Source organism: Thamnophis sirtalis, unplaced genomic scaffold (genome assembly GCF_051295495.1).
Source record: "Thamnophis sirtalis isolate CommonGarterSnake01/CBP01778 unplaced genomic scaffold, rThaSir2_p1.2 scaffold_4, whole genome shotgun sequence".
Taxonomy (NCBI): Eukaryota; Metazoa; Chordata; class Lepidosauria; order Squamata; family Natricidae; genus Thamnophis; species Thamnophis sirtalis.
The window spans coordinates 9,566,956-9,581,981 of record NW_028261384.1 but is presented as its reverse complement, the minus strand read 5'-3'; the positions used below and the strand labels follow the sequence as shown (position 1 = coordinate 9,581,981).

The following is a 15,026-nucleotide window of genomic DNA, read 5'->3' as shown; positions in this document are numbered from 1 at the left end:
AAAGGCCGAAAACAAGCAAAGGCTTTCATTTCTCCAGAACTATATTTATCCTTCTCACCATAATGAGTTTCTCAAATAACCTTCCAAATATCTCATGAACTACTGACCAGTTGCTCAGCAGTGTCTTCCCAAGGAAGCTTCTTATGACTCACTGGGACCGCATAATGGGGTAGAGTGGAGATTTTTGTTATGTGCAGAAAATGATTTAAGAGCAAAAAAAAAAGAATAATGGTCAGCTGCAATGAATGAAATGGAGAAGCAAGCAAGCAACCAGTTATGTCCCAATCTCATAGCACACTGGAGCTACGGAGAAGTCAGATCAGTCAATGAATTCTGATCCAATGGTTGTTGGGTGTTTTTTTGTTCCTTCCTCTAGCGGGTGTGGTGTAGCGGTGGGATTCCAAATGTTTTCCTAGCGGTTCTATGAGAGAGAGCTTTACGCGCACATGCAGCACTCAAATACCACACTTGGTGTCAGGCAGAGGTGGGTTCCTAATGGTTTGGCTCGGTTTGGCGAGTTGGTAGTAACTTGGGCCACGCCCCCAAACCGGTTCTATTGGAGGCGCCACAGGTGGTGTTTTTTGCTTCTGCGCACACGCAGAATCAATTTTTTTACTACTGCGCATGCACACGTATCCCTGAACGAACTGGCAGTAACAAAAGCCAGAACTCACCCCTGGTGTCAGCGCTGGTGAGCTAAGCTGTTTTTTTAGCTCAGCTGAGGCGCAGCAATCCGCTCTGCCATACGAATCAGCTGAGCTAAAAAAAGGAACATAGGGAATATAGGAATGATGGGCAGGAGGGCGGGGCCAGTCAGAGCTGCTTTTTACTGGTTCTCTGAATTACTCACAATTTATGCTACTGGTTCGCCCGAACCGGTCTGAACCGGCTGAATACCACCTCTGGTGTGGTGAAACAAAAAATTAGAATGCGTCTGTTCTTCAAACCAGTTTTTCTCCTGGCATCTGGTTAGCCATTGTGGGAACGTTAATGCCAACCTGGATGAAACTTTGATCTTTGTGATATTATTGTGAAATGAAAATGAATACAAGTAGCCCAAAATTTCCATCGATAAGGAAAACATTTGTTGAGTTTGATTTTGTGAATGACTACAACACGGTTATCGGATGAAGCTGGCTTCACCATTGCCTTTGCTTCTCAGAAAGTTGCAAAATGGGATCACTTGATCCCGGGACACAACAACTGTCACAAATACTTTCCAATGGGAAAGCATCTGAATTTTGATCACGTGACCATGAGGATGTTACAACAGTTGTAAGTGTGAAGACCAGTCATAAGTCACTTTTTTCCAAGGGTGGGTTCCGGATTCTTTTACTGCCAGTTTGCTCAAGGACCCGCTTGGGGTGCACATTCTTGATGCGCACTACACGCACATGCACAGAAATAAAAAATGCTTCTATGCATGCGCATAGCAAAAAACAAGATGGCAGTGCCTTCACCACTACCAATTGAATTGGTTCGGCCAAACCAGTCCGAACTGGTAGGAACCCACCTCTGCTAATGGTCCCCCAACAAATGTCACTATCTGTATTTCTCCTGAGGAAGCCATGCAAACATGTTCTAATTAGATAGATAGATAGATAGATAGATAGATAGATAGATAGATAGATAGATAGATAGATAGATAGAGATAGAGATAGAGATAGAGATAGAGATAGAGATAGAGATAGAGATAGAGATAGAGATAGAGATAGAGATAGAGATAGAGATAGAGATAGAGATAGAGATAGAGGATATAGATATAGGATATAAGATATAGATATAGATATAGATAGATAGATAGATAGATAGATAGATAGATAGATAGATAGATAGATAGATAGATAGATAGATAGATATGAACAAGAACATATATATATGTTCTTGCCTTCTGGAAGCTCTGCGCATGCACACAGTAGGAACAGGCTCACACTGTGTGTGTGTGTGTGTGTGTGTGTGTGTATACTTGTACATGTACATATACATATATATACACATATATACATATATATATATACATACATACATATGCACACCCGCACACCCCTTGAGACAGCTTCAAGAAAAATTCCAGGAGCAATTTTTCTGTCTGGCGTTAATGTTTTCCAGGATCCATTGATTTCACAAGTAGATTGATTTAGCAGCTGAAATTGGCTGAAGTACTGTGGAGCTGACTCACATCTACCATAGTGCGACATTTTAGGGTTTTTACAGTCTAATTGAGAGCAAAGAAAAAAGAAAAAAAGATTACTGTGTGAAGCAAAATACATTCCAGGGCCTTAAAAGGTTTGCATTCCACCCACTCTCTTCTTGATGCTATTCTGTGCTCTTATCTACGATGTAAAGCCTTATCCCTTGGATTGGAGTTTAATGCTTTAATTTTTTTCTAATCAAAAGCTAAAGGAAAAATTATGAAGTCACTGATGAGATGAGCCTGCAAGCACAGATGAGGTTTTGCCTGTAGTTGCCGGTGAAAATTAATAGCTGGGGGCCTTCATGATGTTTTTGTCACTTTATTCCTGGTTAACTTACTTTTAAAAACTTGTGCAGAAATTTCTGGGACCAAACCAAGAATTTGTAAGAGGAGATGAATATTCAAAGAGCCGTATGTGCTGAGAAACATGGCAGTTGTAGGCTACCCCATATATCAAACATCAGGTTGTAGAAGGACATCTTAGTATAGGAAGAGCCCATCAAACCTTATCTCCAGGTGCCTTGGACCTCAATCCCCTTCTCTGCTGCTCAGAATGGCCACAAGCAAGGGATTGACTTATTGTCCCAACATTTGAAAAAGAACAAGGTCGTCTTCTATTCCGTGGTGGCACAGTGGTTAGAATGCAGTACTGCAGTTAATTATGCTGGCTGCCTGCAATTTGGCAGTTCGATCCTGACTGGCTCAAGATTGACTCAGCCTTCCATCCTTCCGAGGTTGGTAAAATGAGGATCTAGATTGTTGGGGGCAAGAGGCTGACTCTGTTAACCACTTAGAGAGGGCTGGAAAGCGCTATAAACCACTTAGAGAGGGCTGCAAAGCGGTATATAAATGCTGTGCTGTTGCTTCTTCTTTTCTAGAATACTAGGAAACATCTTATAACACCAGTGGAGTAGGTTTGGGTCTTACAGGATGGTAGTCCTGGGAAAGATACAACATTTATTTTATTTTTTTGGCTAGATGGCTTCTTAAAGTGAGACCAGTGCTTTTGCTTCCAAGGGAAGTAGAAAAATTCAAGGATGTGAGATTGAAGTGTGGGTTTGTATTTTCCTCAAAAGAGAAGAATGCGAGAGAGGTGAAGAAGAGCATTATCAGTTCCCCCAGATTCACCCCAAAGATTCAGCACATGCTAAAAGAAGAGCAATACAAATAGATATTCTACTCTCCATCCGAAAGGAAGGAATCATGATAGACAGATGCCCCATCTCCTAGAATGAGAGGACAAGAGTTGAGCCCCAAAAGTAATATAGATGTTGTAATTCTTAAATCTACCGTGTTTAGGGCAGTCCTCAGCTTGTGGCCATTTGTTCAGTGATTGTTCAAAGTTATGACTACACTGAAAAAAGCTACTTGCAACTAGTCCTTGCATGTATCACTGTTGCAGCTTCCCTGTAGTCATGTGATAATTTCGGGCACTTGGCAATCAGCGTGTATTTATAATGGATGCAGCGTCCCAGGATCCCATGATCACCATTTGAGACCTTCCCAGCTGGCTCCCTACAAGCAAAGTCAGTAGGAAAAAGCCAAGTTTGCTTAATGACAATGGCAAAAAATCCAGGTTCAGTGAAATGATGATTTGTTTAATGACCACATAGCAGCGGAAGGTATAGTTCCAATTGTGGTCGTAAGCCGAGAACTGCCTATAAAGCATAGTGATATAGAGAAGCACAGGAAACACCAAACTGCAATGAAATTATGATAAGTCTCTCAGTCCAGCTCACCTTACAGGGTTGTTGTTGTGATGAAGGCAGGAGGAGGAAGGAGTGTTGTGTATGTTTGCTGACTTGAGTTACTTCTAAAGTAATAAAGGCAAGAAAAAATCTAATAAATAAATGAATAAATACATGATAAGAATCCTGAGCAAAGGAAATCTTCTTCTGTGTGGGTGTAGATGATGGGGGCGGAGATGGAGGGAGAGAGAGAGAAAGAATTGGAAATAAATAACTTAATCAAGTCCTAGAATCAGAAAATTCTGGCTAGAAAAAGCTATTTGATTTACAAATGGTGAATAAGAAATGGGCTAATTTTTTCTACCTTTTGCCTCGTTTAATCAGTGGTGGGATTCAAATAATTTAACAACCAGTTCTCTGCCCTAATGACCAGCTAGGTAGGCATGGCTCGGTGATCATGTGACCATGAGGGCATGGCCAATTCAATGTCACTCACGCCGATGGGCGCTTGGCCTTACCTGTTGCAATGTGATAAGGGTTAACCGGAGAGGCAGTTTCTGTAAGCAGGGCAATAAAGATGAGGCTAGAAACAACACCGGAATGTTTCCTCCCTGCCTTCCTTACAGGATGAGCCCTGTAAAGTGGAAAAAAACAAAATAAGATTTTTTCCAATAACCGTTTTTCCGAACTGCTTAGAAAGTTAACAACTGGTTCTCCCGATTAGGTGCGAACTGGCTGAATCCCACCACTGCATTTAATGTCTTAGGAAGAAGAATTCTGCACTAGGAGATTCTATGGTGGGGAAACCGAACTTCCGAATTGAATGGGGAGCTTCCAGTTAGGACCCTTGTGGCTCTTTGAGTGTTTAAGGTTGCCGACCCCTATCCTGTATGATTGGACAACTTGCTTTAGATTCCGCCAATTAAGGGATGTCATCTAGAGCAGTGTTTTTCAACCTTGGCCACATGAAGATGTCTGGACTTCAACTCCCAGAATTCCCCAGCCAGCGAATGCTGGCTGGGGAATTCTGGGAGTTGAAGTCCAGACATCTTCATGTGGCCAAGGTTGAAAAACACTGATCTAGAGGGACTTTGGAAGGGGGCCTCCTCTATTGCAATGCCTGCCCTCTGGAGCAAGCACCCTTTGCCCCTAACTCTTCCTACCTTCAAGCATGAACATGGTTCTTCCTTCAGGCCTTTGGTTGGGGTGTCTAGTGGACTCTGAAATTTGGGAGTGACTGGACTTTTTAAAAAAAAATGTCCCCAGGGGTAATTATATGGATTAATGTTTAATATTATGAGACTGTTTCTTAACTGAAGCTATCTGGAACCAGTTTTGGGGCTGGGCAGCCTAGAAGGTATGTCTGTTGTATTTGACGCAAAGGAGGCCAGCTGGCAGCATCCATGAGGTTGATGAAAAGATCAGGATGGTAGATGCTTTGTTTGCTTCAATAAATAATTTCTCATTCAAAAAAATGGCTCTTGCTGCATGTCCTGTAGAGAAATATGCTTGGATGCCCTCAATGAATTCATCCTAGATGACAAATCTTTAGGTAATGGTGCTCAAGGCTTTTTTCGAAGCCTTTGAAACTCAGTCAAATGGGCAGGTTTCCAACGTTTAAACCCCACCAATCCATCTGTCCTTCTGTGAGGGGGGAAAAAAAAGCCCAAATGAGATCTCAAATGAATTTTACTTTTTGGCTGTCCATTTTCTTTCCGAGGACTTGGAAGGTGGATGTTGCATGGGGTTTTTCTCTCCTAAACACTGTATAAGAAGCAAAATACACTCTTACCTGGGGAATCTTAGAAGGTGGATTTTTGTTTTGTTTTTTACTTCCACAAGTTTTATTTGGAAACCGTTTTTGTGTAGCGCTCAACCATCTGCATTTCTTGTGTTTAATCAGGGATTAAATTCTACTTTGTGCTGGTGCTGAAACTTATTTTTGACGTCTTAAAATTTGTCTTTTTTATTTAAATTATTTATATCTGCTTATATAAATGCTCATTTCACAACAGTAATTCTAGGTGGAGAACAAAATTAAAATAACATTACACATCTGAACCATGATAGGCATCTAACTACCATGTTTTCCCCCAAATAGGAGAAGATCTTCTTATTTGACCCCCAAAATAAGCACTTGGCCTTATTTTGGGGGAGGTCTTATTATTTCTGTGGTGCGGGAGGCAGCGAGCGTGGTCACATCATGGCTGCTGCTGTGTTGCAATATTTTCAGGGAGAGCTTATTTTCGGAGGTTGGCCTCTTTTTGATGTTGCTAGATGGATGAGAGATTATTGCCCCTGAGTTACAAACAATCTTTGACTAGATTATATATCCTTCATCAGCAGAGCTACAGCTCTTTTGGAAATACGATTCATCATCTTTCAAAGTCAGACCACAGAGTTTGAAAAGACCCCACTTGCTTAAAAAGAAGCTGGAGAGAAGGAGGATGGAATGACTGGTCAGAATAGCAGTTAAGATGTTGGACTAGGACCAAGGAGACTCAGATTTAAATTCATCTCTAGACAAGGAAGGTTATTGGATTGGTTGAAGGCAATAGTGTAAGCCCAAAGTATTTCATAGGTTTGCTGCTAGGATGAAAATTGCTAGAGTGGGGTCAGTGGTGGGCTAGTGCCGGTTTGGTTCGGTTTGCGCGAACCGGTAGTTCCAACTAGCGGCTGGCTCTGCCCATGCGCCCTCGCACTATCCTATATAATCGCTGGTTTTTCAATGCTGCGCATGTGCTCACATTTTCGGTTCTGGGTGAACTGGTTGTTACAGTATGTGACACCCACCTCTGGGTAATGTGTGTGTGTGTGTGTGTCTGTGTCTGTGTGTCTGTGAGTGCACATACACATACTGTCTTGGGGTCCTGGAAGACAAGTGAAGTACAAACTTAGTATACTGTCCTCCAGATATGTGGATTTCAGCAAAGTTTATGGATGTTCCATATTGGGAAAGAGTAATCCACAAAAATATTGTGTGTTTTTTGTGTGTGCGTTTATGTGTGTGTGTACTGGAATATACTGTATTACGTAGGTGTGTGTGTGTATGTGTACATGTACAAACACACACACACACACACACACACACACACAAACACACACACACAGAGGTTGAAGCTGTAGTTGAAGCTGAAGGTGGTGATAGCAAAGAGACATTAGATCTCTTTGATTTTTGCTTATTTTTGGCTCCTGACCCTGATTTAATAGTTCCCATTTATAGATTTCCTTTTATAGGGAAAAAAATGCATATTGCAGCCTTAGGTTTTCCAAATCTCACGTTACTTTCTTGATCCAGTATCTCTAACTTTTCTTATATTCTCAGGAACAGTAGTTGTTGAGAACTAGATCCTTGCACAGAAAAATAATGCTGTTTAAAAAGTGCAACATACACTATCTAAAAGACAGTAGTTTTTGTATGTACGTAATAAAGAGGGACGTGGTGGCTCAGTGGCTAAGACACTGAGCTTGTCGATCAGAAAAGTCTGCAGTTGGCAGTTCGAATCCTTAGTGCCGCATAAGGAGTGAGCTCCCATTACTTGTCCCAGCTTCTGCCAACCTAGCAGTTTGAAAGCATGCAAAAAAATGAAAGTAGAAAAATAGGAACAACCTTTAGTGGGAAGGTAACAACGTTCCTTTGGTGTTTAGTCATGCCGGCCACATGACCACGGAGACATCTTGGAACAGTGCTAGCTCTTCGGCTTTGAAACGGAGATGAGCACCGCCCCCTAGAGTCAGGAATGACTAGCACATATGGGCAAGGGGAACCTTTATCTTTATCTTTAATAAAATCTTGGACTTGGAAGCTGAGATAGAACCAGGTGCTATTTGGTTTTTAATTGTGTTAGTTGAGACCCTGGAAAGTGTGCAGGGAAGAGCAACAAGTCTGATAAAGAGTCAACAGCCTAAATTGTATAACGAAGAGAAGAATTGGGGTGGTGGTGGGGACATGATAACTGTCTTCCAATATTTGAGGGGATTCTCCAAAGCACCAGAGGGCAGGACAAGAAATAATGGATGGAAGCTTATTAAGGAGAGATCTGACCTAGAGTTCAGGACAAATTTCCTGACATCAAAAGCAATTATCAGTAGAACAATTTGCCTCTCAGAGTTGCGAGTGCTCCATTACTGGATGTTTTCAAAAATAGACTGGGCAACCTTTTGACTGGGATAGTATAAGTCTCCTGCCTTGAGCAGGAGATTGGGCTAGAAGACCTACAAGGTCCTTCCAGCCTTATGATTATGTATTCTATGATTTTATGAATTCCCAATATTTCAACTCTTCCCCCCCCCTTTTTGCAGACGGAAGACAGCTGCAATTCAGGAAGCCCCTCCAAAGGAATCTTCTCAAAGGGGTTCCAGAACCGACCTTCCAGTCCATCTTCTGCTCCTGTCAAGTCTAAACATAGTCCAGGCTCACCCAAAACGGTGTTTCCCTTCCCGTACCAGGAATCACCACCTCGCTCCCCTCGACGCATGAGCTTCAGTGGGATTTTTAGGTCGTCTTCAAAGGACTCTTCCTCCTCTGGCTCTAACCCTTCCACCTCCCCCGGAGGAATCAAGTTCTTCTCCAGATCAAGAAAAAGTAAGTCATTGATCCTGTTTTTTCCCATAAGAGCTTTGCTCTGGTTCCTTTGCCTGCTGTATGAAAATAAGATAGAGGTGTCAGAGTTTGTTGCAGCAATCACATCCAGAAAGCACACTCAGGTAACTGATTCAGCAGGATTCATTAACTTCTCTTTATATATATATAATATAATACATGAAGTAAATATACAATACCAAAAGCAGGTTTTCCAACATGGTAGTAAAGACAAGCAAAACACAGGCAGAGGAGAGAACAGTTTCAGTTTGGAGCAGCAGACTAGTTTAGAGCTCAGCACAGACTCAGAGCTATAGTACAGAGCAGCTGAGACACGCCCAGGCTCCTTGCTGTCTCCTTGTTGCTCACACACCAAATACTGTTTCAGTTTCCAATCAGCCCTCATTGACTGATCTAGTTGCCATGTCTCTTCATTGACTGACCTTGTTATCATGTCTCTCCCAAGTCATGAATTCTCATACACTGACAAGAGGTAGGAGGAAAGCAGAACAATTGTTCAATAGCTTGTCTTCCGAAGTTGAGCCTCTTGATATAATGGGTGGGAACCTGCTCTTATCATCTGTAGAAATGTACATTTTGTGTCCGTGTTCGAAATGGTTGAGGTGGACCAGCATCACTCTGCTGTGATTGGGGACAACCTATGCAAGAAACTGTGCTGACTCTTGCAAACAATCTTGGAACTTTGCTCTTCAACTTCTATTCCTTCCTTCCTCCTCCTCCTGCTCCTTTCTGTACAAAGGACCAGGACCATACATTAAATTGTGGTTCAGTAAATTTATTGCTCAAGCCTATACAAAAGGCTCCAGTCAACTAAAGTTCAGTACTAAATTGGCTCCAGATAAGGGTCAGTAGAATTTAAGAGGGGTTGGAATTGGATCATTGTAGGGATGTAACAATTCTAAGCTCATGGCATGTTTAACTCCACCACCACCAACAAGCATTGCCTTTTCTTCTCCTACATCTTGCAATTTTACCAACAAGTATATATAAAAGCTGAGGTGATATTGAATTTGGGAACTTTCTGGTCTATTCAATCCTTGAGTAGTATCCAGTGGTCTGACCTTAATGGCTGTGGTATGGATTAAGCAATGTTTCCCAGAAGTTTATAATGACTACTAATTATGATAGCTGCAGGCTATTTCTGGATCAGACTTAGTACATCTTCCCTCTAGGTAGCAAGTGCAGTTAGTCCTCAACGTATGACTATCACAAAGACCAGAATTTCAATTGCTAAGCAAGGCGGTTGTTAAATGAGTTGCGTCCAATTTTACATTTTTTTTGCCACAGTTATTAAGCAAATCACTGCAATTGTTAAGTGAATCACATGGTCATTAAGTGAACCTGCCTTCCCCTGTTGACTTTGCTTGTCAGAAACCAGCTGGAACGGTTGCAAATATTGATTATATGATCCTGGAGATGCAGCAGTGGTTATAAAAGCATTGCTGATTTGCCAAATGCCTGAATTTTGATCATGTAACTTTTCAAACGCAGTTGGTTTGAAAACTTACCTTCTACTGTAGCCCCGGTGCAAAACAGCTGAGGCACGGCAATAACTGAGACCACAAGAAGATATTTAAAAATCTGGGGCATGTAATGATGTGTAAGAATGTAATATTATTATGAGAATAACTTGAAACCTGAACCCGGCCTACACTTTGGCCAAAAAATATGTTTTCGGGGAGGGGGCAATAACAATGGAATTGCTATATATGTATACCTTTAAAAGGAGGATGCATGTTGAAATTATCAATATGAAAGATGTTTATTGGAATGTAATTATCATCATCATCAATATTAAATGAAGTTTGCTCAGATGCTGAAATGCACCATGCAAGCTAAGTGGAGAGAGTGGAAGAGAGAAAAGGAGAGCAGAGGAGGAAGAGAGGGAGAAGAAGGGAGGAAAAGAGTAGGAGAGAGAGAAGGAGTGGGAAGAGGAGACAGGAGAAAGAGAGAGGAAGGGGAAGTAGGGAAGAGAGGGATGGCAGAGGGAAGGAAAGAGGTAGGGAGGAGGAGAGAGGGAGAGGAAGCAGGATGGCGGTGGATGGGGTATAATATGGTGTATGAAAAGCAGAAGAGCAAATAATAATTGTTGCGTGTTGATGATAAGAGGAACTGATATAATATTGGACAACACAAAACAGTGCTGGCTATGTAATGTTATACCTGTGGTTACATGTATGAAAAAAAACAAAACCCTTAACTGAAAAAAAGAAAAGGGAATATAAGTATAGCACAGGGGTGGGTGGGTGGGCCCAGCTGATCATCGGAGCAAACCGATTTGCTCCCAGCTGATTGTCGGAGCTACTGGTTTGCCTGAACCGATCCAAACTGGTAGAATCCCATACCTGGATAGAGATATTACTGTATGAAGGAAGATTAACATTGGAAGATGACATAGTTGGAGTGACTTCCGGTTGGGCTTGGAAAGTTAAGAGTTTAAAATCTGCAAAGCCACTAATTCCTAGGGGTGACTTCCCAGCTTCCAACCAGCGTAGAAATGTAAACATATATCATAGATTGTTGCAAACAAGATCAAGAGTGTGGCTATAAAGTGACTTCTTCCATATCTTCCGAATGACGGACAATTCTCCAAACAGAAGTTTAATAGGGTCTGTTCTTCAGATTTACCCCTTAAGGTGGTGCTGTTTCTTGTATGTTCCTGTTTTCTGTTGCTCAGGTTCAGGCTTCTAAACTGCTACGCTTATGACATGGAGATTCAGAACTCCGGTTCTCCTTGGCATTTGCTACAGATGTCAGAGGTCCCAGGTGCTCCCAGGTTGTTTGCTTGCCAATATTTCATTACCCAAACTAGGTAGATTTATCAGTGCTAGTCCTAAGCACTGCAGGCATTCCATTACCCAAACTAGTTAAACACCATCTAGTGCAGTGTTTCTCAACCTGGGTGGGGAATTCTGGGAGTTGAAGTCCATGCATCTTCAGGTGGGCCAAGGTTGAGAAGCACTGATTCTAGTGTTAGTCCTATACTCAGAGACCACCCAGAATCCCTCATTTCATCCCTGAGCTACAAATATTAACCCAAAGGTGCTTTTTGAAAAGGCAAGTGGACTTTGTTCTGCCTTAGGAAAAACAGAGGCCAGTTGCCTTTTGAAAAAGCACCTTTGGGTCTTTGCACGGAACTGGAAAAACAAGGAGATTTCTCCTGGAACAAGAAATAACAAAGAAGATACCGACGTGCGCAGAAATGGACAGGCTGACTCTAGAGCTCAAAGACAAGGGTGAGACGGAATGCCACGAAATCTGGGACAAATGCTACCAATGATTAGAAATGAGGGGACAGAAAGCTGGGACAGAAAAACATGGATAAGTTAAGAATTGGAAAATACGGTATTAATATTAGACAAGAGGTAGGAATTGGATATGTATATGTATCAGTGGTGGGTTACAACCAGTGCGCCCTGGTATAAGATCACCAGGTACTGTTCTGGTACGGTGCTCCAGAGGGCTTACCCACACCCACACGTTCCTTACTTGTAGGTAAGGAACCCACGCTCATGGAGCCACCCATGCGCATGGAGTGTACGGCGCCTGTACGATGCTCCACCGAGCAGCTGGAGCATTGTGAAGACATGGAGCATCGCAGGCAGTAGGTATGCATGCGCGTGTTGCGCGTGTTCATGTGGATGCGAGGCCCTGTTGCACTGTATTGGTTGCAACGGGATCCGGAACCCACCACTGATATGTACTGATAGTAACTATATAGTAAAAGGGATTAATGGGTAGGTAATTTGACTGATTACACATACTTATGTAATGGATATAAATTGTTATTGTTGTAAGATCAAAAAACTCTATGGAAATGACTACGCCAGAAATGTCGCACTATGTCCAACATGTTTACTTAAAAAAAAACCTTTAAAAAGAAAAAAAAGGAAAAGCATCGTTGGGACAATTATGACCTGGATGATTGAGGATCTCCATAGACATATTCATTATCCTTTAATGATTCAGAAGTCAAGCTGATGCTTCAGTCCATGGATGAAATGCTACCAGTTCGGAGCAGTTCACCCGAACCGGTAGTAAAAATGCTACTGGTTCGTCCAAACCAGAAGTAAAAAAAATGCCAACTGTTCAGGTGAACCAGTTTTTCCGATGATCAGCTGCGCCATGTGATTTATATTGCGCGGCATAGCAGATTCCCCCCCCCACCTTGCTGTTTGCTTACTTTATCTTTTTGACGCTCTGCGCGTGCGTGGGAGGTACTGCGCATGCGCAGGCTCACATTGCTACGGAACCGGTAGCAAAGGTAACTGGATTTCAACCCTGCTTCAGACCCTGTTCAAGAATCTTTGTAAATATGTACATTAATCTCCAATAGGAACACAAAATCATATTCCACTAAGTAAAATTAATATTGAAGATTAGTTTATCCATATGTGTGTTTATTACCCAGATGCTTCTCATGGATAAATAAGAGAAATCTCTACCCACAATTGGCTTTTGGAAACAGTAGAGGAAGGTTTCAAATGGAACCAAGATGCTGTATTTGCTTTCAATAATTTGTTTCATCAATTTAAGAGAGCTTTTCCCAAACATGATAGCTTGCAGACATTCAGAATACATAGCCAGAATACATAGGCTAACAAGGCTAGTTTAAAATCCAGTCATTGAGTTAGATTATCATTGTGTGTGAATATTTGCAAAGATCAAAAGATTGCAAAATTCAGCCTGTTATCAAAGCATTTTTTAAAGACTCTGGATTTCTTCCAACAAAATCCATTTCTTTCCCATTTAATAAAATTAATGTTTTCCACTTTATTTGGCTAAGATAAAATGACATAGTAAGCTTCTCTTCTTTAGGGACCAAGGAAACAAAAGTATGATTTTAAACATGTTTAGATTAATTGTGGAGTTTTTCTAAGCTCGTTCAGGTATTTCGTATAATAACATTTGATTGTAAAGTATTAAAAATCCATTATTTAAAGAGCAAAATAGCACTGAGAGGGGGACGGGGAGACCAAAGTTTATTCCTGATGAAATTTGTAGGTAGTGAGATGATCCACACAGTCTCTGAATCAACTCATTTTTAAAAATATTTATAACTTTTATTACATATCAATGCATTATTGAATGAAACATGATGGCAAGTCCATGAACTTATTCAACAGAAAATACAAGCAAAAAGGAAGAAGGTAGTTGAAAGGGGAGAATTTGGAACTTAAATAGTACTTTCAAATTTAGTTTCAGGACAAGTCGTATTTTTGGGGAAACAAGGTATGTGTTTTGAGATTCTCTCTCTTTCTCTCTCTGGCTGATAGGTTTGGAGAGGAAATAATATTAGATTTTAAAACAACCCAAAGATATTGTTTATAAGCATTATCAAAAAATAATTGAAAGAAATACAATAAAAACAATTTAAAAATAAAATTACTCTCTTTGTGGCTTACCAGCCATGAAGTTTAATGAATTTTATGGTAACTTGAGCAATGTTGTGGAGATAAAAGGGTAAAAGACGTAGGAATCATTTGCTTATTTGGTAGGTTGAAACAAAGGTAGTCTTTGTTTAGTGACTGCTTCATTTAGTTGCTGTTATTGCTGTTACAATGGTGAAGTAAAAATAACTTTGTAGATTTACAATTATCATAGTTTGTAAAAGAAAAGAAATTGAAGGAAGATCATAAGTACAGTCACAGTTTTCACTTAGCAACCAGTTATCTTAATGACTAAGTTGCTGGTCCCAGTTGTTGGCATTAAACAAGGACAACCTGTATTGTGGTAAGCTATATATAATTTTACCTGTAGTTTGTGGAATAATAACATTAGCACTTAGACTTATATACCGCTTCCCAGTGCTTTATACCCCTTTCTAAGCGGTTTACAATGCCATCCTATTGCCCCCAACAGTCTGAGTCCTATTTTACTGACCTCTGAAGGACGGAAGGCTGAGTCAATCTTCAGCTGGTGAGATTCGAACTGCCAAATATCTGGCAGCCAACAGTCAGCAGAAGTAGCCTGCAGTACTGCACTCTAGCCACTGCGCCACCAGAGCTCTTAATAAGTCACAGTTGCTGGTTTCACCCATTGCAGAAAGCCAAAATGAAAGTATCCTTGCACTGGCTTTATGGGATGTGTCAATCTGCCCCCAACTGCAGTGATTCACTTAACAATTGTGGCAAGAAAGGTTGTAAAATGGGGCAAAGCTCACTTAACAACTGTGTCACTTAGCAACAGAAACTTTGGGCTCATTCTTAAGTTGAGGACCACCTGTAAAATATAAGGAGAAGAATGTACCACTGTGTGGATCTTCAGAGCACCCTTTAAGAAATGCGAGTTTAGAGGATCTAAACAGCTTCTATTAATAGCCAATCTTGTAGTAATAGTAGCAATAATATTTTCCGAGAGTTAGGAAGGGAAGAAAGCTTAATTGGGTCCAGCTCTATTAGGCTAAACGGAGGAGGAGGAGGAAGAGGAGGAGGAGGAGGAGGAGGGGGGGGGGGAGGAATTAAGCTGACTGAAAAGACATCCATCTTGCAAGTGATTCAGAAACAAGTGATAGTAGGATTCAAATTGAATCCTGCTGATT

General features: G+C 41.2%; 1 protein-coding gene across 8 annotated transcripts in view; it reads left to right on the top strand.

The window, feature by feature from the left end:
• Window positions 1-15,026, top strand: part of PRKAG2 (protein kinase AMP-activated non-catalytic subunit gamma 2) — a 222,275-nt gene that overhangs the window by 84,387 nt on the left and 122,862 nt on the right. For 6 of the 8 annotated variants that reach the window (XR_015696311.1, XM_014076026.2, XM_014076025.2 and 3 more), the window contains one exon: window positions 8,185-8,467. Coding sequence is in view for 5 of the 8 variants with exons in the window: in XM_014076026.2 (XP_013931501.2) it covers window positions 8,185-8,467 (283 nt within the window). In the remaining 3 variants the exon portion in view is untranslated. Of the gene's footprint in view, window positions 1-8,184; window positions 8,468-15,026 lie in introns of those variants that run through there. The other 2 variants (XM_087712454.1, XM_087712453.1) reach the window with 1 other exon arrangement.